Source organism: Acomys minous (assembly GCF_964271855.1).
Source record: "Acomys minous genome assembly, chromosome: 1".
NCBI classification, from domain to species: Eukaryota; Metazoa; Chordata; class Mammalia; order Rodentia; family Muridae; genus Acomys; species Acomys minous.
The window spans coordinates 20392544-20419987 of record NC_140483.1 but is presented as its reverse complement, the minus strand read 5'-3'; the positions used below and the strand labels follow the sequence as shown (position 1 = coordinate 20419987).

General features: G+C 47.6%; 2 protein-coding genes across 3 annotated transcripts in view; both read right to left on the bottom strand.

The window, feature by feature from the left end:
• Positions 1 to 657: 657 nt before the first annotated feature.
• ACKR1 (atypical chemokine receptor 1 (Duffy blood group)) lies at positions 658 to 3758 on the bottom strand. The gene is made up of 2 exons (XM_084770459.1): positions 2147 to 3758; positions 658 to 1691 (listed from the first exon to the last, which is right to left on the bottom strand). Exons 1-2 carry the CDS (start codon positions 2165 to 2167, stop codon positions 708 to 710), a joined length of 1005 nt encoding a protein of 334 aa, XP_084626585.1. The 5' UTR covers positions 2168 to 3758; the 3' UTR covers positions 658 to 707.
• A 1013-nt stretch (positions 3759 to 4771) lies between these two features.
• The window catches only part of CADM3 (cell adhesion molecule 3), a 31103-nt gene continuing 8430 nt past the window's right edge, over positions 4772 to 27444 (bottom strand). Inside the window, exons 2-10 of one of the 2 annotated variants that reach the window (XM_084770270.1) lie at positions 17505 to 17606; positions 14869 to 15009; positions 14165 to 14317; positions 13351 to 13488; positions 12808 to 12978; positions 10465 to 10555; positions 9858 to 10027; positions 6781 to 6906; positions 4772 to 5999 (exon numbers count right to left, since the gene is read on the bottom strand). In XM_084770270.1, the coding sequence (XP_084626396.1) occupies positions 5881 to 5999; positions 6781 to 6906; positions 9858 to 10027; positions 10465 to 10555; positions 12808 to 12978; positions 13351 to 13488; positions 14165 to 14317; positions 14869 to 15009; positions 17505 to 17606 (1211 nt within the window). In that variant the 3' untranslated portion in view covers positions 4772 to 5880. The remainder of the gene's footprint in view (positions 6000 to 6780; positions 6907 to 9857; positions 10028 to 10464; positions 10556 to 12807; positions 12979 to 13350; positions 13489 to 14164; positions 14318 to 14868; positions 15010 to 17504; positions 17607 to 27444) is intronic. The other variant, XM_084770269.1, reaches the window with a different exon arrangement.

Below are 27444 nucleotides of genomic sequence, written 5' to 3'. Positions count from 1 at the left end.
GTAAGTAGGAAGATGGGGAGGGGGTTTCCAGGTCATGATGAGGAATTAATTTGCAAAACACAGCTTCTAGGAAGCAGCATTTTACAATACCTTGTTATATGCCCTTGATTAGGTCATGGGACACATCACTGGCCAAGGTGACTAGCAGCCCTAGTAGGGCAGCTGCTCCCCAGTGGGTATCCATGAGCATTCTTCTTCTTCTTTTCTTTTCTTTTCTTTTTTCCTACCTCTCTGACATCCAAACAAAGCCAGAGAGGAAAAAGAACATAAGGAGACCTGGAGGGGCTAGAGCAGGTAGCCGCACTATTGCTCAGGGCTTTACTGCCCACCATGGGTCTCTGTTTTCCCATTTTGGTTTCTATACCTATTCCACTTGTTTTCTGCAGTGGCTTCTCTTTCCATTGCTGGTTAAGCTTTGCCTTCTAGTTTATAGAGTTCATATTTTCCACTCATGCTATTGCTTTTTTCCTGTTCCCACAAGAAGACAGAAATCACTCACCTCAAGAGAACATCTGTATTCCCTGAGAATGTTTATCCGCCATTCTCTTTCTTCCAGGGCAGCTCTAGAAACAGGAAAATCAGGCACGTGTTGCCTTCCTTTCTCTCCATGGTCTTTCTCCTTCTCTTTAACTCCAGGTAAAATAAGAAAGCACCCACTTCACAAAAGCAATATAGACTTTAATTTAAGTTGACATGTGGGTAAAGAACTAAGATTTGCCTGCAATGGCATCCATTTGGGAAGACTGTCCTGCAGGGAGGGACTGAGAGAGAAAGGATCTACGGGCAGTCTGGTGGAAGAACAGGGCCAGGAGCAAGGGTGTACCCACACAGTGCAATACAGCCAGGGCTTCTGCCAGGTTCAACCCAACATCAAGAATCTTCTGGGATAGGCAAGACTGCAAATGCAGGGTTTTGGACCTCACCAAGGTATCAAATATGAGAACCATCCCATGAGGCCACCAGAAGATGAACCAGACCCAAAGGACACTAATCCAGGGGCCTGGCCCCTTGCTTAATGACATCTTCAGCCCCTTGGCTGCCAAAAGAGCCAGTGGCAATATAGTAAATATGGTAAAACAGACAGCAGAATGTGTGAACTTCAAAGCTTCCAGGTCCTTGGTGGATGCAAGGGTGCAGAGGCCATCGTAAGCACCACTGGCAAGCAGGACTGGCAGCCCTAAGACAGCAGCAGCTCCCCAAAGTCCCACAGTGAGTCTCAAGGTGAGGGCAGGGACTTGACCGATACTCAGACTGGGGTTCAGGCAGGCATAGCATCCTATCAGCAGAGCCTGGGCGAAAGCTGAAGTATACCAGACCCAGTAGCCCAGGCTGCACAGGGCTGTGTGATGGCCAGTGTTTAAGCCTGGTGCCAGGATGGGCACTGCCATACTGAAGAAGGCACTGCCCACTGCCAACTGTGCCAAAATGGGCCAGCTAGGGCAGATCTGCCAGTGGAAAAGAGGTCTGAGAATTGCAAAGAGGACAAGACCACTTTCCAGCATGCCCAAGACACTGGTGAGAATGAAGAAGGGCAGTGAAGATTTGTCAAGCAGGTTACACGAGTGGCAGGGAGCAGCTGCTATCATGCTGTAGTCATCCAGAGATCCATAGGAGATGTTGTCTTCGTACGAATAATTCCAGTTGTCCAAAGTAAACTGAGTTCTGTTCTTGTCTAGTGAATAGGCTTCCACCTACAGGGTACATCCAGAAGGGACAGTCAGAGCATGTAGCACCTCAGTAGAGGATGGGAGATGCTCAGGGCTGAACAGAAGGGGAACTTTGGCTTGGAAAGCAAGGAATCAGCCTGCAGGAGGTGAGTGAAGTGAGCCTGGTAAAAAGGGGAGCTGAGGGACCTGGATGGACAGAGCCACAGAGAAACCCCACCAGAGCTGTGTAGAGACTGAAAAGATCCAGTCTTCTGACTGGAGGGAAGAGGAGAAGAAATCTGCTGTGGCCAGCTGAAAGGTGAAGAGAGAAGGAAAAGGAAGCAGGAAAGAAAGGGAAAAGAAAACGGAGACAAAAAAAAAAAAAAGCCATAGGGATAATGGATGATGTGAAAGGGGGAAGAGTGTAAGATTTGGAGAAGCAGAAGGAACAAGGAGACAGAGGGAAGCGTTACGGAGCATGCCCCCCCCCCCCCACTCACCGGGTACAGACAGTTCCCCATGGCACTGCAGGCTCAGAGCAGGCAGAGTAACAGGGCTGGGACTCTCTGTCAGCAGCTGTGGCTCCAAGATAAGTGCTCAGGGCTAATGAATGCTCTCAGGTTCTGGGCAGTGCTAGGGTGTGGGGGTGGGTGGACGGGGGTGGGGGGGGTGGGGCTTCCACACTCAGGAAGCTCTACCCCACGCCTACTGCCTACTTGGGCTGTCATAGCACAAGCTTCCTGTTTTGCAGTTGGATCTGGCTGGTCAGAATGGCCTCAGGAAAAGAACATGGTGAGAGGTCCACAAAGGGAGAATTTTCCCCCAAGGTGGCAAGGAAGAAATCAAGGATCTTTCCAGCAAGGGAAGGATGAGGGGCCAGGGGTGACATGTGAAGCCGAGATCAGAGAGAGGTGCTGGGAAGTTGGAGTCAGGCATCTGGTGACTCCCTCTGTTCTCTATTCCTTTGAATGCGATCCAAGGAAAGAGTTCAAAAGTTCCCCTGTTTGGGGGAAGAGGAGCTAAAGGCTCCCCTTCTGTGGGCTGTGGGCTCTGTCCAGACTGAGAATATGCATTTAAACGGAGGCCTATTGTGTGTGGCTGCAGGAGCCGAGAAATGCACCTATTTATCTGGGTGCCCGTGTTGGGTATCAGTGTGCCCCATCTGAGTGCTAGGTGCTGGGTGGTGCCTGGGTGTGTGCATTGCTATCTAGAGGTGTGGGTGCTTCCGTATAAGAGGAACAGAAGACTGGAGGCCTGTCAAGGCTCGGTAATGACTCTCCTTCAGGGAGCAATTGGGCATTTGCCTTACCACCTATGGACTCAATGAATGCATCTCTCATACCAAGCAGAACACATGGTCCGACACATCAAAATAGGCTCTGGGGGACCATGGGATAGCATACTTTAATGTGAAACTGCAACCCACTGGGTAATCTCTATTCGTATTGTGTTGTGAGACACATGGACTGTGGGGAATGCTTCCATTGGCTTGGCGTCTTAGCAATACGTAAAGTTTCTGATGGGAGGTAGAACTGTTATTTCTCTGGCCAGGAGGAAATACAAGATACGAGTTCCATACGTGAATTCCCATGAAGCCCCGCAGCCTGAGCTGTAGACGGGTGAGTACCCAGGTCAAGTTTCAGGTTTAACAGGATGGAGCTAGAAAGGGAGTTTGACAAAAACTGGTGGAGCTCCCCTTTCTGGATGGTGTCTGGTGGGGTCTTCACCTCCTCCGTAGCAGTGTTGGTCAGCATTGCCGGACAGAGGGTGACAACTGGCCAGCAGTCGGATGACCTGCTTTAAACGCAAATGTTCTCTGGAGAGCAAAGGACTCAGACACTCTTTCCCTTGATTCCACACATAAGTGCTCCAGAGAGTGGCATGGCGAGGAGGCAGTACCCTGTGAGTGCCAGTGCCAGAGACGTTGAGGACACGTCCCTCATTTACATGCAGCCCAGCCAGCAGTGAGAGGAGCAGAAAGGAGGCAGCCTGACCACGTGGATAATCCAGATATATTGAGGGTGGGTCCCTCTGAGATTAGCACAGGAGAGTTAGAAAGATTATAAAGATACACGATCCCCTCCCTGCTCCCTTCCCCCTCCCCCACCCCCACCCACAGACAGACACACACAGCACAACGGCCCCCTCTCCGCCCCCCCCCTCCCCCGCCTCCCGCCCGCCTGATACAAATATGGCTTCTGTGTAATATGGACAGAGTGGTTCAGCTCAAAGAGGAAAAGTCGTTTTCCCAAAAGCGGGTGCTGGGAGACAAAGAGCCCAGCCCTGGGGCCCAGGGCTCCCTTGCTGCTATAAGAGGAGAAGCCCTGGCTTAAGGGAGGGGCTGCCTGGGGTGTCCAGGACCCTAACCAGGGGCTGGAAGATTGAGAAGGTATTACCTGAACTGAAGGAGTGGGCAGGCCTGCTGGATTGCATGCCTGCCCCATTTTGCACAACTGCTGTCAGAGCGGGAAGGACATGCTGGAGGACAGGGAGAGTGATGCCAAGAGCATCCTGGGTCTAAGGGACAGGCCGTCCAGGATGGGGAGGGTGAGCAGTCACTCTCACCTCCATAGCAGCCAGCGTGGCCATAAGAAGGAAGACTGTAAACCAAAAGCTGAGATGGGGACCCAGACCTCTAATCACTGGGTACAGAGGATGAGAATCCAGCGTCAGGGCCAGGGTGAGGCTTGAGGGGTGCATAGCAGAAGCTGTGGCCCTGGCTCCATGACTCTGAGATCGGGGAGGTCCAGGGAAGGGTTGGTGGACACTTGGTACTTCAGAGAGGGACAAAATGCACACGGCCCGGCAAACCACACCCTGGGACTCCTCTCTCACAGATAGGCATCAAGAGCGGTTTGGAAGTGACATGGATGGAGCAGCGTTCCCTAGAGGAGGTACAAACCCTGACTAGAGACCATCCAGTCCAATGCCCACCTCACTTGCCCCATGCCCTGTCCACCCACCCAAGACCCCTGGTCCTTTTCCTCAATCTCTTTGCTTCTTGGTCACATAAGCACACATGTACACACATCCATGCATACTTACACGCACTTATACACACAAACACACACACATACACATACACACACACGCACACATGCACAGAGTTCACATTATTCCCTCGGTTTGGGCAGGAAACAGCTCACTGCAGTGAAGCTCCTTTTAGTAATTTTGTTGTCATGTCTGCCTGGCTGCTGAGGGAGGGGGGACTGAGGGCTGGCACAGGGAACAGGAGAGGGCACAGGGTGACACAAGGTGGAGGAGTAAGTTGCTGAGCGGTTGCCGTGCAACAGTCCAGGGTCTTGGGTAAGAGTGAGGGGGCCCCTCCACGGTGGGGGCAGCAGACGCTTGTTCAGGCTCACAGCTGCCTCTTCCACAGCTGCTGGAACTGGGGGGGCGGGGGGGGAGGGGAAGCTGAGCTCCACTGTCCCCCAAGAAAAGATTTCTGTTAAAAGATCCTAGCTTCATTCATCATGTGGGGGCGACGGGTGAACAGAATCATTTCCACCATCCTCTCTCTCTCTCTCTCTTAATCTACTCTTTCTGGGAGGGACATGTGGGAGCCCTGGAGCCCTGGAGCCCTGTGTGGCTGCACGCTATCTTCGGGTCACATCTTCTTGAAGACTACTCTCCTACTCAATCCTTTCTTACTTAGTGGACAAGGAGGGATGTCAGCGTGACACCTGACTCCCTGTCTGGAGTAGTGGCTGGCAGAGGAAGAGCCACCCCTAGCCCCTACTTCCATTCCCAGGCTCCTTGGAGCCACCTGGGAGGCTGCTCTCTTGTGACAAAGGAAGAAGGAAGGAGTTGAGTGTTAAGTCCCCACCCGGAAACCAGCCCTACTCCTCCTTCACTTCTAATCCCTCCAATTTCTGCTGAACTTTGCCGATTTGTTGCTTTGTTGCTCTCCTCGGGCCCTGCGGCCCCTGCCTCTCCAGCCTTGGACACGGATTTGAGTTGGGATTGTTACAAAAATAATAATAACCCAAACGCAGAGAAGCCACGGAAAGGGCTGAGGGCAACCCACCCCTCCCACCCGCCCTCCTCCCCCCCCCCCCCATTCCAAACCGAGTACAAAACCGCACCCAAAGCAGACATTCTGTACAGGGGGCTGGGTGGGCTGGGGAGCAAGCGGGAGGGGCGGCCCAGGGGTCGCTCTGTACAAGTCCAGGTTGGTGACAGCCCAGCAGTCCCCATGGGGCCCCTGGGGGGCGCAGGAGGTGTGTGGGTGCCCCTAGATGAAATATTCCTTCTTGTCATCCCCGCCTGACTGCCCGCCTTCTGCGTTGATGATGGCCGTATCCGCATCTGGAGCGTCGTCGGAGCCCTTCGCTTCGTGCGTCAGGTAGGTTCCTGTGTGGAGATAGAAGCTCCTCTTTTCAGAAGCTTCTCAGCCTCTCCAAGTCCACCCTGCCCACTTTCGTACCCACCCACTCACACATTGCTCATCTCGTCTTTCTCTTGCCTGGAGCTTTCTTCCACCCCGTCTTCTCTAATTTGCATTTTGCTGCCAACAACCCTCACCTGACCACACCTCCATGAATAATGAATCCTACCCTTAGCTAAAATCTCATCTATAATGTAGGGAAGGCATGAAAGAGAGATGTGCGTGCGTGCGTGCGTGCGTGCGTGCGTGCGTGCGTGCGTGTGTATACACATGTAGTGAAGATATGGCTTAGCTATGACCAATCTAGGCAGCTAGGCTGCTGCCTGGAAGTAGTAATAGAATAGGAGCGGAAGGAAAACAAAAAGAAAAGACATGGGAGAAGATGAAGAGTAAAGAGATCAAAGAAGGGAAAAGCAGCTAAACAGATGGGAAGGAAGGCAGGGGCACCACGGAAGGGGCTAGAAACTGGTTTGAAGAGACCTGGAGGCAGAGCAGCAGCGAGGAGCAGCTGGCTGAGTGGGTAGGTTTGATTGAACTTGGATGATTACCAAGCGACCAGGCTTGACTGTGGGGTTGCTCGGTGATCACAGCACTGGCAGTGCAGGGGGATTGGCTTTACTTCTTTCTCAGACACCCAGAGGGGCCTGAGTGAACTTACAGGGCTGTTTCCGAAGCCCTCTTACTGTCTGAGCTTCCCTGACTGATCTCCACCCACCCACCCACCCATGCCCTCCTGACCCCTCTGACCTTTGTGCCGGATCAAATAATGTCCAAGGAAAATGAGCAGAATGAGCAGCAGGAAGACGATGAAAGCCACAATCCCTCCGATGATGGCGTGGTAGGTACTGGAGGATGAGGGCACCGGGCTGGGGTCTGTAGGGACAACAGGCATACAGTTAGAAACGGGGAGGAGCCTTAACTCTCCCATGCTGACTTGGCCCCGCATAATCTCACAGAAGAGAATAGACACCAACATCAGGAGAGCCCAGGAGCTATATGAAAGCACAGAGGACACGCCTTAGTGCTCAAGTGGGTAGCACCATGCTGGCAGCATAGTAATTGTTAAAGAAAACTGGTGTGTTCACCAGGCAATAAACAAATCAGCTCTCACGAGACCATCCAAGTTGTTTTCTTGTCGTCAGTGCTTGACCTTAATCAGAGATCGTTACTTGAATGCCTGTGACCAATATCAAAATTCTCCTCTTCTTCTCAACCCCAATCTCTGACCCCCTCCTTCCTCCTTGCCCCCCTTCTCTCTCTCTCTCACACACACACACACACACACACACACACACCACACACCCTGTGCTTTTCTCTTCCGTGAGTATCTCCCATGTCTTCTCACACTGTCTGGTATTCTCCACTAGCCCCTTTAGGGCATTCTTTGCCACTTGTCCATAGTCTTGAGAACAGATGGGGAAGAAACAGGGAAAGCTAAAAGATCCAGGAATTAAGCAGTTGGACAGCACCTTGCAAAGAAAATGCTAGACCATGCCATCCTGTATAAGACTTGTAAGTTTCCTCAGAGAGCAACATTATAATCTGATATTAATTAGGAAAGCATCTCCTTTTCTAGGATGAACCCAGGATTTTAGTCTCTACCCTAACTTCCTTACCCCAGCCTGGGCTGTGACCTAAACAACTGCCTTAAGATGAAGCACTTGACATCTCTGCTCCCAGGTGTTTGTTCTTCCTTTGACTCCCCTGCCTACATCCGCTGGTCTTTTTCTTCAGTAATTCCTTCTTGGCAAGGAAGATTAGTGATCCAGGAAAATCCTATCTTCTGACTCATCCAAGGAAGGGGACCTAAGAGTTTATGTCTACTTTGACATCACCCAAAGGTTTGTACACAAGGACTAACGCAACTTCTCTGATGATTACCAGTGTTCCTTCCATTAGATATACAAAAGCCACCGTCTATAAACAGTGTGAACTGATCGCATTGGACAACATGGACCAAGAGTGTCAATAAAAGCCCCGACTGTGGTCAGAAATCCAAACACATGAGCACAAATCGCACAAACCCAGGGCAGTTCTGATGTCTCTAGAGTTATGTTAGCTGCATCTAGAACTTGCCCATACAAAGGAGAGCTCCTGTTTTTCCTTGGACTCAGATTGAGTCTTTCAGCCTCATTGACTCCTATAGTGTTTTTTCCTTCCCTACCTTATGTTTCCTCAGGCTTGATTGGGCCAGCATTTTAGTGTCTTGCCTTCCTATGGCTTGTTTAAAAAGAAAAGATTTGTACTTTTATTATATTCTGCTTGGGAGGGAGGCGGAAGGTGGCCCATGATGGGGCAGGTGTGTGATGAAATGATTTAAGGCAAGATAAAGGAAGAGACATGAGACGTGGTCCGCTGTGAAAATCAAGCTAGGATATTTACTTTGGGAGATATAGAAGTAAAATTTCCTTGGAACAACACAGTCTTCCATTGTTGAACCGACTCCTGGGACTGTCAATAACCAACTGCTGTCTCCAGGTATATGTACTTTTCCTTTTATTCTTGGCAAGTTTTCACAGAGGAGATACCAGAAGGGGCTGCAGTAACTCTAGCTGCCACCAGGCGTCAGCACTGGCAGCAAACTGTCAACCAGTTTGGCTTTGTGGCCCATGGCAGAAGGATCAAGAAGGTACCAACTTCAGGGTGCATAAACTTTCTTTCCCTGCCAGTCACCATCAAAAATGGTCTGGGGGTATCTCAGGGGGATTGAGCCTACATCTCAAATCTTGCACTAGCCCTGTTGTAGAGAGGAGCTCTCATGGGCTGCCAAGTGGTCTCTGGAGCCGTTATCACCAATGTATACATTCTGGTTCCAGACACTAAGACCTCTTTCTCACCCCTGGGGTCCTGAGTGTTAGGCATATCACTTGCTGCCACATTGGGCATTTTCAATGAGGAAAGACCCTGAAGTTTCTTCAGCACTTCCTCTATTCTGTAGAGAGATTTGAAGACTTTCTTGAAGGACTTTAATGCCTTTAGGGTCTTCAAAGAAAAAAAAAACCCCTACCAAATTCCCCTAAAGCTACCTCTGTCCTAGCCTGTCACTTCCCTTGAAGCTGGGTTTAAATGTATTTTTGTGCTTGTATGGATATGCACACATGAGTCAATTGTGTGTGTGTGCTAATGGAAGCCAGAGGAATGCCAGCTACCTGACTTCTTGAACAGGGTCATCTCTCACCAGCTGAGAGCTTACCAAGCAGGTAAGGAGGTTGTCTCTGCCTCCCTCACACTGCAATTACAAATGTGAGTTACCATATCTATTTTTTTTGTTTTACTCCAACTGGCAGATGCTTTACCAACTAACCAAACTTTCTAGATGTCTAGTGGTTCCAATTTTTTAGAAGAATTTCAGAAAGAGGACACCTGTCCCTTCGGGGGGGGGGGTAGCATTAGGGAAGAGATTATGAATACCTCTCGGCATAGCGCATGCTTGCTTCTTTTTCTTCTTGGCCAAACTATAATGCACACACGGCCCTCAGGAAAGAAACTTGAGGCAACAGCACACATGCCATATGTGTGTCCTAGGAGGTGGAGCTCTCCTGCAAGCACGCATGATCTCAAGAGGGGCCTCTAAATGAAGTTGATATTCTCACCGTCAGGTGATAAAGACAGTTCCGGAGGAGCATTGGGTATAGACAGAGACAGAGAGAGCCCATCTTTCTATTGATTTAGCATTGTCACACATTCTTAGGGCCCAAGGGCGGTAGTAGTTTCCAGTAGTGGGCATTTTCTATCCACTTGACTACCACACAGGGTTTGCCATCAAGAGCAAGAGGTGGCCAGAGAGAGGAAGATGTGGGAAGAGAGAAGCCAAGGAGACTCACCATTGACATTGAGGGTGAAGTAGGCTGTGTAGCTGCCCATGTTGCTTGTGGCTGTACAGCCATAGGTGCCACTGTCGCTCTTATTCAGGAAGGGGAAGATGAGAGCACTTTCTTGGGTCATCTTCAGGGGTGGCTCGCTGCCTTCCTTTACCCATAGATACTGCTGGGGGCTGTCGAGACAGAAAGATGAGATGTGCTCAGGATGGCCTGGACCAGAGGGCTAGAGGAATTAACATGGACTGTTACCAGGGAAGTCAGGAGGTCTTGATGATGCTAAACAGCATTTAAGATGCTATATGAGCCAGAGGCCTTGGTGGGAGTGTAGGGTTATCAGTCTTGGGTACAATTAGGAGAAGATAAAGATGTTTTGATCTGAATCTTGCTGTAATTTTGCTCCTTAGGGTAACCAAAGAAGCTGCGCTATGGAGTGTTCCACCTCCACTTCTGCTGCTTTGCAGTATAAATAAGGGAGAGATGCTGCCTTTGGGGGAGTAGGAGGTATGCCTCGTCAGGTACCCGGGGTGGGTGGGGGGATGCGGTGTAGTGAGGATGAGGATGGTTATCTCAGGGTGTGGAGGGATATCAGACTGCAGACTGCTCTTCTTACACTGGATTGCCACGTCCCTCACAATGTAACAACAGCTTCTGGCCTTCACGAGGATGAGCAGGTTCTGGCCTAATCATGGCTGTTGGCGTGTCTGTGGAGAAGCACATGGTGTCAACACAAAACTCCCCATTCTGTATAGGAGACCCTTAAAACCGTGGATTCGCCTAGTTGCATGCTACAGACTCTACCCTCCCCAAATCTCAGAAGCCCCAGAGGCTGTGAACAAGATCTTCTTGCCCCTGGCTCTTGAGAACGGGGACTGTGACCGCCACTGGCTGTGAGAGCAACTCAACCTCTGAGTGATGGCATCCCTTGGTGGGGCTGCCCTTGGTGGGGCATATAGGAGGATGTCTTAGTGGAGCTGAGGAGGGCCCATGGCTTATTCATGCCTAGCAAAACTGCCTGACACATAGACAGGGCCTAGTACATGTTTTTAAATGAACAAGTAAAGTGAACTTGACGCTGACTGAATTCACGGCCTCTCAGTTCTGTCTGCTCTGTGAGGGAGCTTAGGAGTGAAAGCAATGCTTGAACACAAAACATCTCTTTGATCGGTCACTCCAAACACAGAATGAGAGCACAGAAACAGTAAGGGGTGGGGGTCATATTTTGTCTGGGGGAAAAAAAAGGCCTGAGACAATATAGACGGGTCTGTGAGGGAATAATGACATCTGCCATTGATGCCAAAGACTGCTTTGGAGGCTGGGTCCAGATGGTGGCTGAGAACAATGTGACCAGATGCTGGTTTGGAGCCACAGATAAAGAGGCTACACTTTCCCTAAGGACAGAGCCAGCCTTTAACAAGCAGTTAATGAACACGTTTCAGTTCAATCACACAGGACAAAGAGAGCCAGGCCAGGTGAGGTAATGGGTATTCCAGGGTTTCACAGCTAAAGAGACCTCTAGCATAGCACCTGGGATGCAGCATTTGTTGACTGACTACTGACTGTAGGGCAAAGGGGACCCTGGAGAGTAATAGACAGATGGCCTGGTATCTAAGAAAGGACTTTCTGGGACTCCAGTAGAACAAAGTATTCTTCAGTTATAGCCAAGGAACTAGGACTCAAGGGAATTGCCCAAGGCCCAATGCCTCACACTTGGAGCTCAGATGTTTGTGGAGTTATTTCGTGCATATTATTCCACCTACTCTCAGCATAAGTCAGGGCAGTAAGCCATATTCACGGACAGATTAAATGTTTTGGTCAAGGCAGCGAAGCTTGTACATGCCAGCATTTGCTAGAAGGCTAGTCCTCAGCCTGCCGACTGAGTGTCATGCAAGTGGACCATGCTACTATTTCAAATTAACTCATGTTAAAGTTTGAGCAAATGGTCTAGCTACCGATTCAATGGCACAAGAGTTAGGAAGTCAATCAGCTTGTGTCTTCCATAAGGAGATTAAAAGCTCTAGCTATTATTATTATTATTTTTTGAAGATTCCCCAATCTTTTGGCAAAGTTAGGAAAAGAAATGCATTGCTATTTCCGAGTCTATACACGACTTCTGTGCTTCAATTACTCCTTTCTACTTTCCACAGAGAAAAGCTGGCTTGAAAAAGTTTCCCAGATTTCCACAGATGAGAAATTTGCAAATATTCCAACTTCTTCAGACATTCCCTGCTCATATCAAAGGTGGAGTCCATGAAGAGGTGTGGAGAAAACACGGAGTAGTGATCCTGACCCCTGGTCATGTTCGACCAGAGTTGCAAGTTGAAACGTCAAACTAGGGCAAACAGAGAGATGAGTGGGAGCTAAAAAGTCCTTGGAATGTTTCAACACCACCAGAAAGGACTGTGCTCCTCTCTGGCCCACATCTCCTCACGTTGCAGAGTGTTAGAGTGAGAAGGGGCCATTGATGACCGTGCTCGCCTCTCCCAGTTCACAAATCAACAACCAAGATCCATGTGGAGAACTGTCTTCACATCCTCACAACCAGCATGGGGTAGAGGCCAGACTAGTAACTACATCCCAAAGCTCTGGGTTTGCTACACTTACCCCCACAGTTTGCACTGTACTGCCATTTCATCAGTGTAGCCAAAGGGCTGGTAAACTTTGCCCATGGGCCAAATCTTGCCAGCTGCAAGCTTTTGTAAATAAAGTTTTATTGGAATCTAGCCCAGCTCATTTGTTTACACTCTGTGACTGCTCTCCGGCTTCACAAGCAGACACTGAGACAGAGACCTCAGCTCTCCCAGCCTGCAGTGTTTACTACAGAGGCTCTTTGCTGAAGCCTTGCTTGCTACCTTATCTGTGCCTGCTGCTTCTTCGTGTGCATCTGGCAGCACTTTTCTCTTCCTCACTTCCTACCTCACACCTGGTCCTTTACACCCCAAAGCCCATGACATACATAAAACTTCAATGCGCTGAGAGGTGGATCTGTCAGCTCCCTTTAGAGATTCATGGTTCACAGAGCACACGATGTTGGCTCCATCATCCTCGCGGGTAACCTGGAATGACACTGAGCTGCTCACAGTGAAGGTTTTCCCATTGGAATCTTCCTGGACTCGTGTTTGGTCCCCTGGAATGCAGAAACAGACAGACAAACAGACAGAAAGACACACACACACATACACAGAGAGAGAGAGATACACACACGCAAACACACACAATTCACTGTAAGTATACACATATAGACTGTATCATAACATGTAGATACTGTCTAGACCGTATATATTCTGAGTCTTTCTAGGACAAACTTAAAAAAATGTTTGAAATTGATATGTATATGTAAAGAGAATATAGGGCCCGACACACACACATGTCTACAACATATATGCTGATCGCTTTCTTAATCTCCGCTATTTCTTCTATGACATATATAGCCATGTTTCAGCCACTCCCTCCCCCTGCACCACCTTTTTCCTCTCACCTCAAGGCAGGAGCTACTCACCATGGAGTTCTTGGTCACCTTTCCTCCAGGTGAGCTGGGCTGCAGGCTTGCTCCCAGAAGACTGACAGTTTAGAGTGGCTGTCTCCTTTTCCCGCAACGATGACTTATAACCAGTGATTATGGGCTTCTGGGGGATTCCTGCCATGCATAGGGGATGTCCAGGATAGCACGGAGAGGCACCATGAAGTCACACTTCAAGCTCTCCCTATAGATATGTGCTCTATAAGGGTCAGGGCATCCTGGGGTCTACTTTACAATGGGTAGAAACATAATGAGACAAATTTCTCTCTGATCTACTTCTGGAGGGTCAAGTCTTCCTGAGGAAGACTAGGGGGATGAAGTGTGATCGTGTAGGGGGAGGTGGGGGGGGCCATGCCTAAAGAGTGAGAGTGACTGAATGCCTCAGAGTGCAGCTAGGTGGCCATACAGACAGTGAGAGGCTCAAGAGAGTAGAGATAGAAATTAGCATACATGATCAAGATAAGTGTTTCCAAACAACTAAATTGTTCTTGCAAATTAAAATTAGACATTGCTTACACATCTCATGTTTCCCCATGTAATTTTTTGGAGTGAGGTAGAATGGCCATGCTTTGCTACAAATCATGAAGATTATGATTAAAGAACAAGACTTGTTCCAGATCAAATATCACAGTGGAACAGAACTCTGTTTTTCCTCTTATTTAAAGGGAAATGTGCAGAGCTTTTCTGATATTATTGGAGGTCTGCCTGGTTCTGGGAAGCTTTGGGGACCAACTGAGGGAGGTTTGTTTGCAAAGCAGCATGCTGTGGAGACACAGGGGTTTGGGAGCCTCACCGAGCACAGTGACAAGGGACTTGGCTGTTCGCACAGGCATAGTGAAGATGGAGCATGTGTACTCGCCCTCGTCTGCCAGCGCCACGTTGCTGATGCTGATACTGAGCTCATGGGGAGTGGAGCTAACCAGCTGAATCCGGTTATCTCGAAGGGCTGAGGAAGTGGGGAAAACTGAGAGTCAGGATTCAACCAGTACCTTGCATGTTTACCTTCCATCCCGGGCCTAATATCACTGAGGGGTAGAGATGGTACAGAGTAGTGTGGATGAAGGACAAAAAAACAAACAAACAAACAAACAAACAAAAAACCAGGAAAAAAAAACCCTTCTGAATTAAGACAGAATCATTTAGTGACTTTCATGAGCCACCAGGCATAGTAGCTTAATAGGCTAGTGTTATAGTCTGTGTCTTGTATAATTACTTGGGAAAGGCCTGGGGCTGCCTGATGTCAGCTCTCCTAAGCATTTCTTTGGGGGCAATAGTACTCCAGGACCCTATAAGACTAGGCACAGCTGAGGCCAGGGCTGTAGTACTGATTCTTCTCTGTAAACAACTAAGGAGCTCACGGGTTATTTGCTTTTTTAAAAAATAACATATTCCATGTTCCTCAGCCTCTGGACGGCACATGTGGTTCCCCTCAGGCTTTGTGCCCCTTTCCACTAGCCCACGGTTCCCACAGAGAAAGGTCACTAGTGAGACACTTACCTCTCTTCTCCCCAAAGTAGAGAGTCTGCTGGGCAGGGTTAGACCACTGCAGGGATGACTCTTCATGGTCTTTCACTTGGCACTTGAGCACCACCGTGCCCCCAGCCACCACTGTCTCATCGGATGTCCAGGGCTGGCTATCTGCAGAGGTAGAGTAGAGTTAGTTTCCTGAGGAGCCCTGAGGATGTCTGCCCATTCCTGGGCCACAGTCCACCACATGTAATTAAGGCTACCCAGGTCTCTGGTCTCTGTATATTCTTAAGGCTTCATTAGTGAAGGAACAGAGGTGGTGGTGGCAGAAGGCAGGCAGACCTGATCTTCTCTTGCTTCATATACGAAAGAAATCATCATCTCGTGTTGGAAGACTGGATGAGCAGACAGGGTCACAAACACTGAAGGGACAAAGGCACCCGCATCTGAGCATACTGCTCCACATGTGTCTTTTTAGATATGGTTCTACCATTCATCACTGAGAACACACATACATAACTGTCATCCTATGTTTTGCCTTTCTGTTACCACTTATTATAAGAGCAGAACCAGTAGAAGCAATTATGACTATTAATCAAAACTGTAATGGGGTAAAGCCTAAACCAGCCCTTGGTGTGTATATTCGTCTGTACAAAAAGAGCAAAGCAAACAAAATAGAAATTAAAAATTAAAATATTTTAACATACTTTAATTTTTTTCTAGCAATTACTTCAATCAAATCATCAAATCTCTCATGAGGCTTTACCATTCTTATTAGTTTGTGGTAGTTAGTGTTGAGACAAGGTCATAGTATGCAGTCTTGGCTGGCCTGGGGCTTATTATGTATTCAAGATGGCCTTGAATTTAGCAAAAATCCTTCTGCCTCCACTTTCTAAGGGCTTGGATTATAGACATGAAAAACCACGTCCAACTATTCATTCTCTTTCCTGGTAGGTCTGCCTGTATCCTCAAATACAAACCCAAGTCCCCACCCTCATGTCATCTAAAGAGTGAAAAGACTGAAGATTTTGCCCAATGTGCTGGAAACATATTTTTTAACTCTTCTCTCCTTAGAGAAATTAAACAAAAGGCAAGCTCAGCTGATAGAGTCCCTGCCTAGAATGCATAAAGCCCAGACTGGATCCCCAGCACCACAGTGACTACTTGTGATGAAGCACATGTGCTATCCCATTACTCAGGAAGTAGAGACAGGTGGAGCAGAAGTTCTGGTTGTCCTTGGCTATGTACTCGGGTTGAGGCCAAGTTGGACTGCATACTCCCTGTATCAAAAATGAGAGAGAGAGAGAGAGAGAGAGAGAGAGAGAGAGAGAGAGAGAGAGAGAAAAGGAAGGAAGGAAAAAGGAGGAGGAGGAAGAGGTGGAGGGGAGGGAAGAAAGAAGGGAAAGAGGAAAAATCTAGGGTTTTGTTTTTTAAAAAATATATATCAAATGAATGCCAAATGAACCTTCTCCTCACGCCTAGCTATGAACCTCTCCAATACTGACATTTGTTCCCCCCACCAGGCATTGCGACAAGTTCCCACAGCATGGATCCGAATTCCTAATGTTGATCTTCTCATCTCAGAATCACTTTTAGTGACCCAACAGCAACAGCCTCCTCAAAACTAGTCTAGAATAATCATCCGCATGCTCTGATTCAGGAGCATGCAAAGGCCTGCTCTATGTCACAGAATTCCCCAACCAGCAATATCCGGTGGCTCAACAGGAAACCGGGAAACATTCTTACCACATCCTTCACAGAGAGCTATAAAAACAATCCAATGCTCCCACTGCCACAGACTCAACCCCTGCCCTATGTGCTTATTTCTTACATTCCTGGTCAGCTGACTTACATTCCCAGGAAATACACTTCACATGATCTTAGCAGAGAAGGAAGAGGTACTGGAAATTCTGCCAAGCAAGACACACCATGAAGGGCTGCAGTTTCTGAACTGGACTACGATGTCTGATGCTTAGCACTGCCTAGAGTTGTGAAAGCTGGAGCTGGGGCAAGGAATCCAATGCCCCCATTTCCTAGGCACAGGCAAGCAGGGCAACAGAGATGAGCAGACTCCTAGGATCAGCCCACTAGTTCCCAACACTGGAGCTCTGTTCTGTCTTCCACACAGAGCTGTTTTCATTGGAGTTCTTCCTAGAGCGATCCTCTGAATGGAGAACTGCAATTGCATTTTGAGAGTTTTGTGTAGTCACTGAGCAAATTTGGAAAGGAAATTGCCTCAATGGAAGGCATCTGAGTCTGTTCATCCGCAGTAGACGTGTATCAGCCTCCAACCTCTAAACCCTCTGTCCTTGTCTCACTTGAAGAATTCTTCTTTGCCAATGCCTCTCTAGTACCTCTTTGTTTCGAGTAATCCACTCCTCTGGAGGCATTTTATTTTTTATTTTTTGGAAAGAGGTGTAGGGTTACAGAGGTCTCTGTACCAGAGTGAGGGAGGGAGTGGGTGCAGGGGAACGTTCAAGTGGTGGTGGTGGTGGTGGTGGTGGTGGTGGTGGTGCAGAGCTAAGAACTAAATGTCAAATGGGAAGGAGAAAGCTGTGTGGTGATGACTGGAGTGAGAACATGGGGCGGAGTATCATGAGTGGGAGATGGTGTGAAGATGAGTGAGACATCTGAAGAGCGTTGAGATGAACGGCCTGGTTTCTCACCTTGACTGGCCAGCAGGTCAGGGTTGCTCCAGACTGTGGAGCTGAGGGCCTCGTCCAGTGGAGCCAGAGTTCCCAGCTCCAAATCCTGCTCCTGCCAGTAGCCTGGGGAGAGAGTCTCCATCAAGGATGAACCCTGTGCATACTGCTATAGTTCGTGTCTACACTTTCACTGTGGGGTGTGGGAGGGGGTAGGCCCCTATGGAAAGTGGCTTCACCAGCATACCTAAGGGAAAGGGACACATTAGCAAGGGTTCTGAAAAAGGGATAGCTTTCTGCTTCTTCGGATGGGCCACTTAAAGCGGGGCGCTGAGTTGTATCTGTCAATCACAGAGTGCTAGAGCCAAAGAGACCCTGGAGACCTTCCAGTCCAGTTTCCCCACGTCACAAATAACGACAAAGACTCCCACAAAAGATGCTGAGGGGCTCACTACTGAAAAAAAATGGAAAACCAAAAGGAAAAAAAAAGAAAAAAGAAAACCCCCGAACCCCAAAAACACATCATAAACTCCTTATCCAGGATTCTTTGTGTTGTTGTTGTGCCACGTTATCTGTTAACACAACCCCAGGTTTAAACATTAGAATGTAATTTCACATTTGGTGGTGTCATCCTTCCTGTTTTGCCAGGTGAGAGCAGAATGAGATGACTTGCCCAAAGCCCTGTGCAAATTGTTTAAAGACTAGAAGTGAAATGCCTGGTCTTGAATCCAAGGCTCTTGTCTTCCAAGGTGAGAGCCTCCTCTCTTCACTGAAGAAAGATCAAAAATTGGCGCTGGAAGTTGTACTACAGCTTCCCAAAGTCCAACCTTCTATAAGATGCTTAGGTTGTCTTCAGTTTTCATGCTAGGTTTCCAGGCCTCTGGCTCACTGTGTCTGTGCCTTCCTCAGATGTCACCAAACCTCCTCACCCAGGCAATGGCCACCACCTCTCTCAGAAGTAGGTCGCTTTGCTTTTATACTCTATTGTGAAATACAATAGTGTCTGGGGTTCACAGCCCCAACTCAAACGTTAAGAGCAGAGGGACAAAGAAACCAGCTAAGCATCTTTTCAAGATCTCCCGCCACAAAGCCCTAGAGTAGCCAATCACATCGCGAAAATTCAGTGAGGTCATCAGCTGCTGAGCCAGGCTGGAGCTGCTTCTCTTCCTGGGACAGCAGTGAAGGGAGAAGTTTGTCAGTTGTCCCAGCAGGAGAGAGAGTAAAGGGGGTTCGGGGGAGGTGGAGGTGGGGCTAAGAGAGGGCAGGTGGGTGGGTCAAAACTGAAAAAAGGAGTGGGATTGGGACTTCTCCAGAGAAGAAAGGCGACTGGACCTGGGGGAAAAAGGGTTAATCGGAAGAAAGGGGAAAGCAAGCTGCTTGGGGGGGGGGGTAAGAGAGAGAAGAAAGGATAGCTTTGAAAGGGGGTGAAGGATTGGGAGGGTGGGTAGGAGAGGGGAGAGAGGGGAGAGGGGGAGAGAGTCCTAGCATCAGATAAATCTCTAAGAGAGAGCTTCGTGGGCGTGGGCGTACTGGCCACAGTGTAAACAGACCCTCTTCCCACTGCTCCTGATCTGGGTCTCCCAGAAGATTTGCCAATTTACTATATTCTAAGGGAAGGTGCGAGACCAAGTACATCTTTAAGAGATAAAGAGGAGTAGTGGAGGGGGGGCAAAAAGAATTGATGAAGACAGGGAAGAGAGACCAGTATGAGAGAAAGAAAGAGGGCAGGGCTTTCAATTCCAGCAGAGAGTCAGTCCGAAGGGGCAGAGCCCTCATTCTGTGGATGCTTTGTGTGGACACCAAGGATGAAGACAACAGGGCACTTGGTGAGCGTTTCATATTATTTTCTGGGTTATATGTTTTTGGAGTGTTCTATGTTGATATCAAGCAAGAAGCAGACTGGCTGTACTGCAACATGGGATGCTGGAGGGACAGCGAGAAGCCAGGTGCCCCTCATACAGCACAGGTACCCAGCAGGCAATCTAAGAGCTACTGCACAGGCTTTTTATTCAAATGGTCCCAGGAATAGCCTCATCATACTCCAGTGTGGGATTTTTCAGTTTGCAGAGTGGATTTTCACCCATGATCTCATTTAATGTCAAAACAATTGCTAGCAGTAGGCGGCCAGATACAATCACTTTTAAAGCTGACATCCAAAGAGACTCCCTGGCTCACCTAAAGGAAGCCAAATGGCACATTTCTCAAGCACCCTTCCTAAGCCCATGTGGGTTACGAGCAGAAAGCCTACCATTTTCAGCCACATTTCTTCATCCTTATGTGCTCTCGGTGCCTGTAACTAGTCTGGTAATTTGCCACCTCGGCACCAGGCTGTATATGCTGCTAATCAGGCAGAGACTATTTCTGGTCTCCACCCTCTCATCTGTGTTTTTGTCTACATCTTCCTCAGTGGCTTCTTTCCTTGCTCATACTTACCCATCACCTCCCCACTCCCCCTTCTGTGTGTTGCTTTTTTTTTCTGCATAGGATAAATAAGTAAAATAGCAATGCACATCATTTAAACCCAGCTGAACTGTTCAGAGGCAGAAAGCAGCAAATAACCTTCAATAAATGACATGTTTGGGATGGGCATGATTTATTGCCTCTGTACATCAGCAGAGACTTCACTTCGGTTTGTAGTGTCTTAGGAAACTATTTAAGACGTGCCTGAGACATCACTCCCCCTTCGATGGGGCGTGTCTGACGTGTCTCCTAGTTCTAGAATGTACTTCGGATCTTATATCTCTACTCTTGGGAACTCTGTTAATATGACTGAAAGTTGCTCAATTTTTACAAAATTGTAGGCTGCCAGTGATACGTTCTGAATGGCCATTCCTATGGGAGCAGGTGAGTGATTGTAATGCTATCATCAGGAGCACGGATAAGTAGCACAAATTATAAGCCGCTTTATGAAAAGCTGGAACTATCTTTGGATTAAAATTGTGCCAGTCATTTATGACATCACCATGATTTCCCTCAAAATGTTTGGACAGGAAAGGGAAGAAGCTGAGGCGTATTCTAAAAGGGACATATGGACTTGGAAGTAGAGTTAGCAAGGATTCTACTCAAGGACCTTGGGAGGAGCTGCTGGCTCCCTATATGGAGTGAGCCATGAAGGAAAGCTCCAGTCTTACTGGTAATATGGATTGGGGAGTGCCAGTCTTACTAGTCACATTATTACCTGTTCACACACCTCCTGTGACACCTCTCTGTCTCTGCGTGTCTGTCTGTGTGTCTGTGTGTCTGTCTGTCTGTCTGTCTGTCTCTCTCTCTCTCTCTCTCTCTCTCTCTCTCTCTCTCTCTCTCTCTCTCTCTCGTGTGTGTGTGTGTGTGTGTGTGTGTGTGTATGTGTGTGTGTGTGGTATGTGGGTTTGTGTGTTCATGAGTATATACCTACATGTGTATTCAGGTGTGCAGGTAGATGGCAGAAGCTAACATAGTGGTTCTTCCTCACTCATTCTTCAGCTTATATTTTAATTGTTTTTGAAAGCTAAATTTGTGTGTGTGCATGTGTATGTGTGCGTCTGTGTGCGTGCGTCTGTGTGTGTGTGTGTGTATGTGTGTGTGTGTGTGTGTGTTGGGGGAAGTACATGCCATAGTGTCTGGGTGAAAGCTAGAGGACAGCCTGCAGGGGCCAGCTACCCCCTTCCACCATCGGAGTCCTGTGTGTCGAGCTCAAATTGTCAGCCTGGGCAGTAAGCTCCTTTACCATCTTACTTGCTTTTTTTTCCTAATTCTTCTAGAAACGGACCTGTCTGCCTCCCGGCGACTGGTGTCCAGAGGCATGCCACTATGCCAGGCTTTTTACTTGAGTGCTGGAAATCTGAATTTAGGGCCACAGCAAGTGTTTTACTGAGCCATGTCCCCAACAGACATTTTCTGCAGATAATACCCAGATTAGTTAGCCTAGCCTTCAAGGCCCTGTACAGTTTGATGTCGACCCACCTGTCAAATTTGTCCATTTAGTTCATCCCATATTCTAGGTATAGGAACTATTTAGAATTCCATCTAAAATATTTGTCACCATGGGTCCATTTTCTTTTCTATAATAACTTGGTTCTAAGGCTGTTCACCTATCTTCACTTCTTAACTCAAGCTGTTAAGCCTATTTTTATAGCTATTCTTTCAAGAATGTTTCTTTGGTGGATCCCAGATGGGAATTCAGCTCCCCATATCTTTGAGTTGCATTTCTTTCCCTGCCTTCCTTACATGGTGCAGCACCGTCTTCCCTGCATTGCAAGTAGGGCTGTTTCCTAAATCATAAAGATCCTATGAGAACAGTTGATATCTGACTCATCTTAGTATCAATACTGGCCCTAATGCAGCACATTGCACATAGGAGGTGCTTACTAAATATTTATTTATTAAATGAATCAGATGCTGAGAGTCTTCTGTTGTGAGAACAGAGCTCAAAATCTGTTAGTGCAGAGAAAATAGCAAATCCAAAAACATCAGAAGTAGGCCAAGAAAAACATGGACTACCTGGATGTGGGCACTCTCAAAATCTGTAAGACAGGGTTTGATACTTACTTAAAACTAAAACCCTAGTTTTAACCTCAGTATTTAAGTTAAGGGGTCCATAGGCTCCAGACAGGCTCCTGGGGAATTGTGATGTATCTAGTTACGGTCAGAGTGGGACAAGCTTTAGTCATAGGTTTCTCTGGCCATGAAGCCCAAGCTTATTTCTTCTTCCCACTGTACCACCTGCCTCAGAAGCATGTATCTTGTGTGTGTGGTTGTGGCTTAGGAGTAGCAGAGGAAAGACCAGGGGGTGGCGCACCCACACAGTGTTCCCAACACTCACAGAACACATAAAAACCACAGAGTAGCAGGCTAGAGTGGGTGCCTGTGGTGATGGTGGTGCTGTGTTGGCATTCTTTGAATTATGTTTTTAACTGGATTTTGTAATGTGTCTTCTTTGCTCCATACTTTGGAGTCTATTTTGTCTGACCCTAATTATCTTATAATGTGGGGCTCTGGTTAACCAAACAACAGATGTGCTTATTTAAAACTTTTGACAGGATCTCCTTATGTTTTCACCACATTCTAGTACCTAGGCTAAAAATGAAAAGGTTATCTCTTTGGCTTTTGATCATTTTGGGTAATTCTTAATTCTTGTCTTATTTACCCATAGGTTCTCACAGCCTTAGACTTCTCAGCATTTTAAAGGACAAACTAATCCTTTCCCCTATCCCGGTTTTCTTCTGACTGACTGTTCATACTGGGAGTAGCAGGGGCAGGGACTGCAGACTTAATAATGTGCCTCTTCAAAGCATGCATTGGCACCAATGACTCAGTTTTTCACTGCAAGCATAGGACCTCACACATAGTAAGGGCTCAATAAATATTTATTGAATAAATAAGTGTGTTGCTCAGATGAATAAAAATGTATTATGTCTGCAATTTAAGTCACTGGTAGGGAAAGCTATGAGAGTATGGTGGCATCACCCTTGACTGCTTGGTTTATGTATCTGCCCTGCCTTGTTTGCTCTGAGGATCCAGAATGTAGTGATAGAGCTATTAACGGTGTCATAGGTGCACATTTGGGACTGTGGGACAAAGGGAAGAGCTCTGGGCCATATGACCGTAGCTGAGCTCACTAGTGTTCGTGTCCAGAGCCCCAATTCTCTGACTCTAAAGAAAAACAGCACCCTGAGTAGGAGTTGATGATGATGATGATGATGAAGATGATGGTGATGATGATGACTCAGCGTTTCTCTAACTCCAGAGTTAAAAATAATGTTCAGCCCAGCCTACTTGTTATTCCTCACGACTACCATGACAGGTGGGTGGAAAAGTGTTATCTCCAAGCGAAAAACATACTGGGGGCTGTGGCCCAGAATACTGAAATCTCTTTTAGAATGGAGTATCCACCATTCCGAGGCTCACTGCTAGGATCCCAGGCCTGACAATCTCACCAGACTAAAGCTCTTTAGTGAACTGCTATGCACATGTGGGTCACACACAGGCAACAGAGAGCAGCCATAGCAAAATTAGAAGCAGAACGAGAATTGGAATTTGGCCCCTGGAAATTTTCTTATCCTCAGAGCCTCATTTTCCTTTAAGAGTAAACGTTTGAATGTGCACTTGGAGGAAACTGGACCAGTTCCATCTGAATCCTGATTTAGACGATAACTCCAAGATTTGGAGGAGTCACTTTGACTTCAGAGCAAAACACTCCTCATGTCGAAAGGACTCTCTTTACGCTCAGCTTCCTACAGTTGGTCTTTGGCAGCCACGGCTGTGCCACATTAACCAAAAACCATCCCTGTTTCTAGACCAGAACTCCCACAGCTACAGACGTATTCTCTTCTTGCTCTGCATCCCTGTCTCACTTTGCCTATATTTCCTAGATCCCTGCTCACTAATACCTGTGGCCTTAAAGCATAGTCAGATGGAAAGCTGGGCCTTAGGAGGGGAGTAATTCTGATTCTGCCTGCCCCCCCCCCTCTCCTATCAGGTGTGTTTCCTTCCTTCTCCTTTGAGATGAGATTCTGGACCACAGAGAGATGAGGAATGAGGAGGATGGACATCCTCCTTTCTCTACCTCAGGAGCACTAGCTCATGGAGCTTCAGAGCTCAGTCATGCCTCAGATCTTAGCCCCCCTGCACCCCTGCCACACTCTACATCACTGGGCTGCTGAGAGGAGGTTTTACTCCTTCCTGTTCCTCCCTCTATTATTTCGGTGGCTGTCTGGTTGTTTTTTTTCCCCCTCCTGGAGCCTTGTTTGTCAAGCAGTCTCTTGGGCCCAAAGTCATTACTCTCTCCTGGCTTGAGTTTACTCTCCTATGAGACGCATATGTAAGTGGAAACAGATGGGGGGAGGAGGGTAGATTTCCACTCCTCCCCCAAGGAACTCCCTATCATGCTAATTAACCCCTTAGTTTGGTCTAAAGCCTGGACCAGACACACAAGAGTTCAGGAGTGTGCCATTTTCACACTCTTAGAAGATCTTGTGAGTCAGGTTAAGAGAGACTCGGTCTGGGTTCCAGTAAAGGTTTTATAAAGCATTGCACAGACATCTTTTGGTTCCATCCTCAACAGATTGAAAACAAAAGGTTCCCCAGGCTAACTGAGGGGAAGCCTCTTCAGGATATTTGGCTAGCTTGTCTAGAGTAGGTGTGAGGGTGGGGTTAAAATAAAAACCTTAGCTTGATGTTAATACTCTTTTCTCACTAAAATTAAAAGTAAACAAAAACCAGTCGTTCAAAAACATTCTTTCATATGAAAAGGTTAAGAAAAAACTATCAAAATTTAAGATGTCTTAAAGGTGTGCATGTGAGTGTGTGTGTGTGTGTGTGTGTGTGTGTGTGTGTGTGTGTGTGTGTGTGTGTGTGAATGTGTGTGTTAAGCCTTACAGTTAGATTCCATATTCTATGAGTGTTTTCTACTGACCCCTAGTGGCCAGAGTTGGTTGCTCCTAAGATCACTTGACTCTCAGAAATGAGAAGACTGCCTTTTCTGACTCTGGCACCAGAGTGCAATCATTTTTCTCCCCGTTCTGTTAAAATTAATTCACCCCAAATGGTTCCTCCTCCACAAAAGTCACAAGTACAGACGTTCAGAGCTGATATGATCATAAGTGGCCGTCAGTCCAAAACTGTTGCGTATGTATGCGTGTGAACATCCATGTGTGCACGCTGCTGAACCACATTCCCCACACCCAGCTGCTTAGTTTAACAATGAGGAACTGAAACACCCAGAAGTATTGGAAGTTGAAAAAGTCCCACAGGCAGCTAGAGGGAAGTATGATTATTAACTTTGTTCTTTCGTACTCACTCTCACATCACATAGTCCTTGTGGACTAGCTAATTCAGAGGCTCGGTTGCCACTGAGTGTCATCTTTCCGTCTGGTGATATTATGCTCCTTCTTATCCCACATGTGGGAAGGGCCCTAAACCTCAAGGGAAGAATGCCTTCTAACTATTAGGTGAGTTGGAGAAGTGGGGTGAGATGAAGAGGCCCCTCTGAAGGCTGACAGGCCTTACCAACAGTCTTCAGTTCCCACGAAAGAGGAATTTGAAGTGCAAAAGTCACTGCGGTGTCCCTGGGAGCTAAAAGCAGTGCCTATGAGAATAAGGCTGTGTGCAGTGGTTCCACTTACGGGTGTGTGTGTGTGTGCGTGTGTGTGTGTGTGTGTGTGTGTTCCTGAATCTACCTGCTGGAGCGTGGACTATGCACAGTCATGGGAACATGCAGCTAAGTATGAAGTGAAAGGGAGAGGGATTAGATTACATGGGAGGAAAAGAGCAGAGGAGCATGTCCTATTCTTGAGCTCGAAAGAAAGGAGTCTGGAGGCAGAAGTGGGCTTGTGGTAGGCTGGGGCGGGGGGGGGGGATGCTCACAGACTTAGTTAAGATTCTGAGGAGCAGAGACTGGGAAGTGGGTGGCAGAGAAGGAGGTGGGGACAGCTGTTGCTTTGATTTGCTACTGAGTCAGTGTTCTTGGTGCATTAGCACTGAGAGGGAGCCCTGGGCTGGCCCCCAACCAAAACAAGCCCCTCTGCAGCCAATATTGAGTTGTAACAAGGACAAACGCAGTTGGGAGACAAAAAGGAAAGGCATCTGATCCCAAACAGCTCCTTGTTCATCTTCGCCCCTTCATTTTGGAACGGGGGTTCTAAACAGACACCTGGCACCCTGCACCAGGAGCTTGTGATGGAGGGAGGGAGGAGGCAGAGCACGGGCACGCATCATTGACAACTTCTGGAGAACAGGTATAGGATGGTGCCTGGGGTGATGGTACCCTTTTGCAGGGTCTGTCTCCTCGTGTCTTCCCACAGTGATCACTTTCTTTAGAAATCAGGGCAGGTTTAATATGGGTTGTGTATTCTGGCACCATAATCAAGAGGCTGATTTTGTCTGAAGTTTTGGGTGCCCTCTTAAACTGGCCAGGAGAGTATTATCCCCTACCCATGAATTTATGCTGTTTCTTACACACACACACACACACACACACACACACACACACACACACACACTCATGCATGCACACACATATACAGGATAGGACTGGGGAAAATATGCATTCCCCCATACTTTAGAAAAGCATTTGGGAAAAGAAACATAACAAAATTGAACATGGAATTCATTTAGTGCATTGAAAGGGTCTGGGAAGATAGGAAGTTGAGACTGAGCCCAAAAGCTCAGAAAACCAAGGAGGAACATGCAAAAATCAGATTCCCTGAGTACAAGAGATCTCAAGTCCAGCTTCCAGCATGTTTCACCCATCCTGCCCTACCTACCCAGGGCCTGAGCATCTGACCTTTCGGCATGCAAATGTCAACTCCCTTCCTTAGAGGGTTCCCTCCCTTACATTGCTGTTTTGGTGAGGCTGTAGATCTTTGAGGGTGATGGCTTGGTGTGGTACAATAACAACGCTGTGGGGAAGTTCAATTTGTTACAAGGCAAGCAGGAAAGCATTTATCTCTGCTGGTTCTGATATTTCTGACTTGTTTTTACTGTTTCCCTTCACTGGATGATCAGAGGCAGGGTGTGAATGACAGGTTCAGGGCAATGGTTAGGAGTGTTACATGAAGAAAAATGTGTTTGGTTCTACACACTCACCCACCCACACTGCTCTGGTTTTCCTGATTCCCCATTCCCCTAATCCTAACTGAGATTTAGTCTCTGTCTGTCTCTGTCTGTCTCTGTCTCTGTCTGTCTCTGTCTCTCTGTCTCTGTCTCTTTCTCTCTCTGTCTCTGTCTCTGTCTCTCTCTCCCAATCTCTCCTTCCCTCCTTACTTCCTCTTTCTTTCATTCTTATCCCTTAAAAAAAAAAGAAAAATCTTTATTTTTCAGAGTGCTGCATTGTGCATGCAAGCCTTACTTTGTGCTTTTCTGGGAGTTTAACTCTTGTACAAGACAGATGAATTCTTCCAAGTCTACAAATCTGAGTCTTCAAAATAGCAAAGAATGATGTTTTGACAGAAAGGTCCATCTTCCCCTCTTTTAAAACCTCCATTGA

What these genes read in the sequence shown, in the direction of transcription:
- ACKR1 (XM_084770459.1), bottom strand. Translation starts at nt 2,167, where the DNA reads ATGGGGAACTGTCTGTACCCG. An exon ending in TGGGGAACTGTCTGTACCCG is followed by an intron (nt 1,692 to 2,146) that starts GTGAGTGGGGGG and finishes TGTACCCTGTAG; the next exon opens with GTGGAAGCCTATTCACTAGA.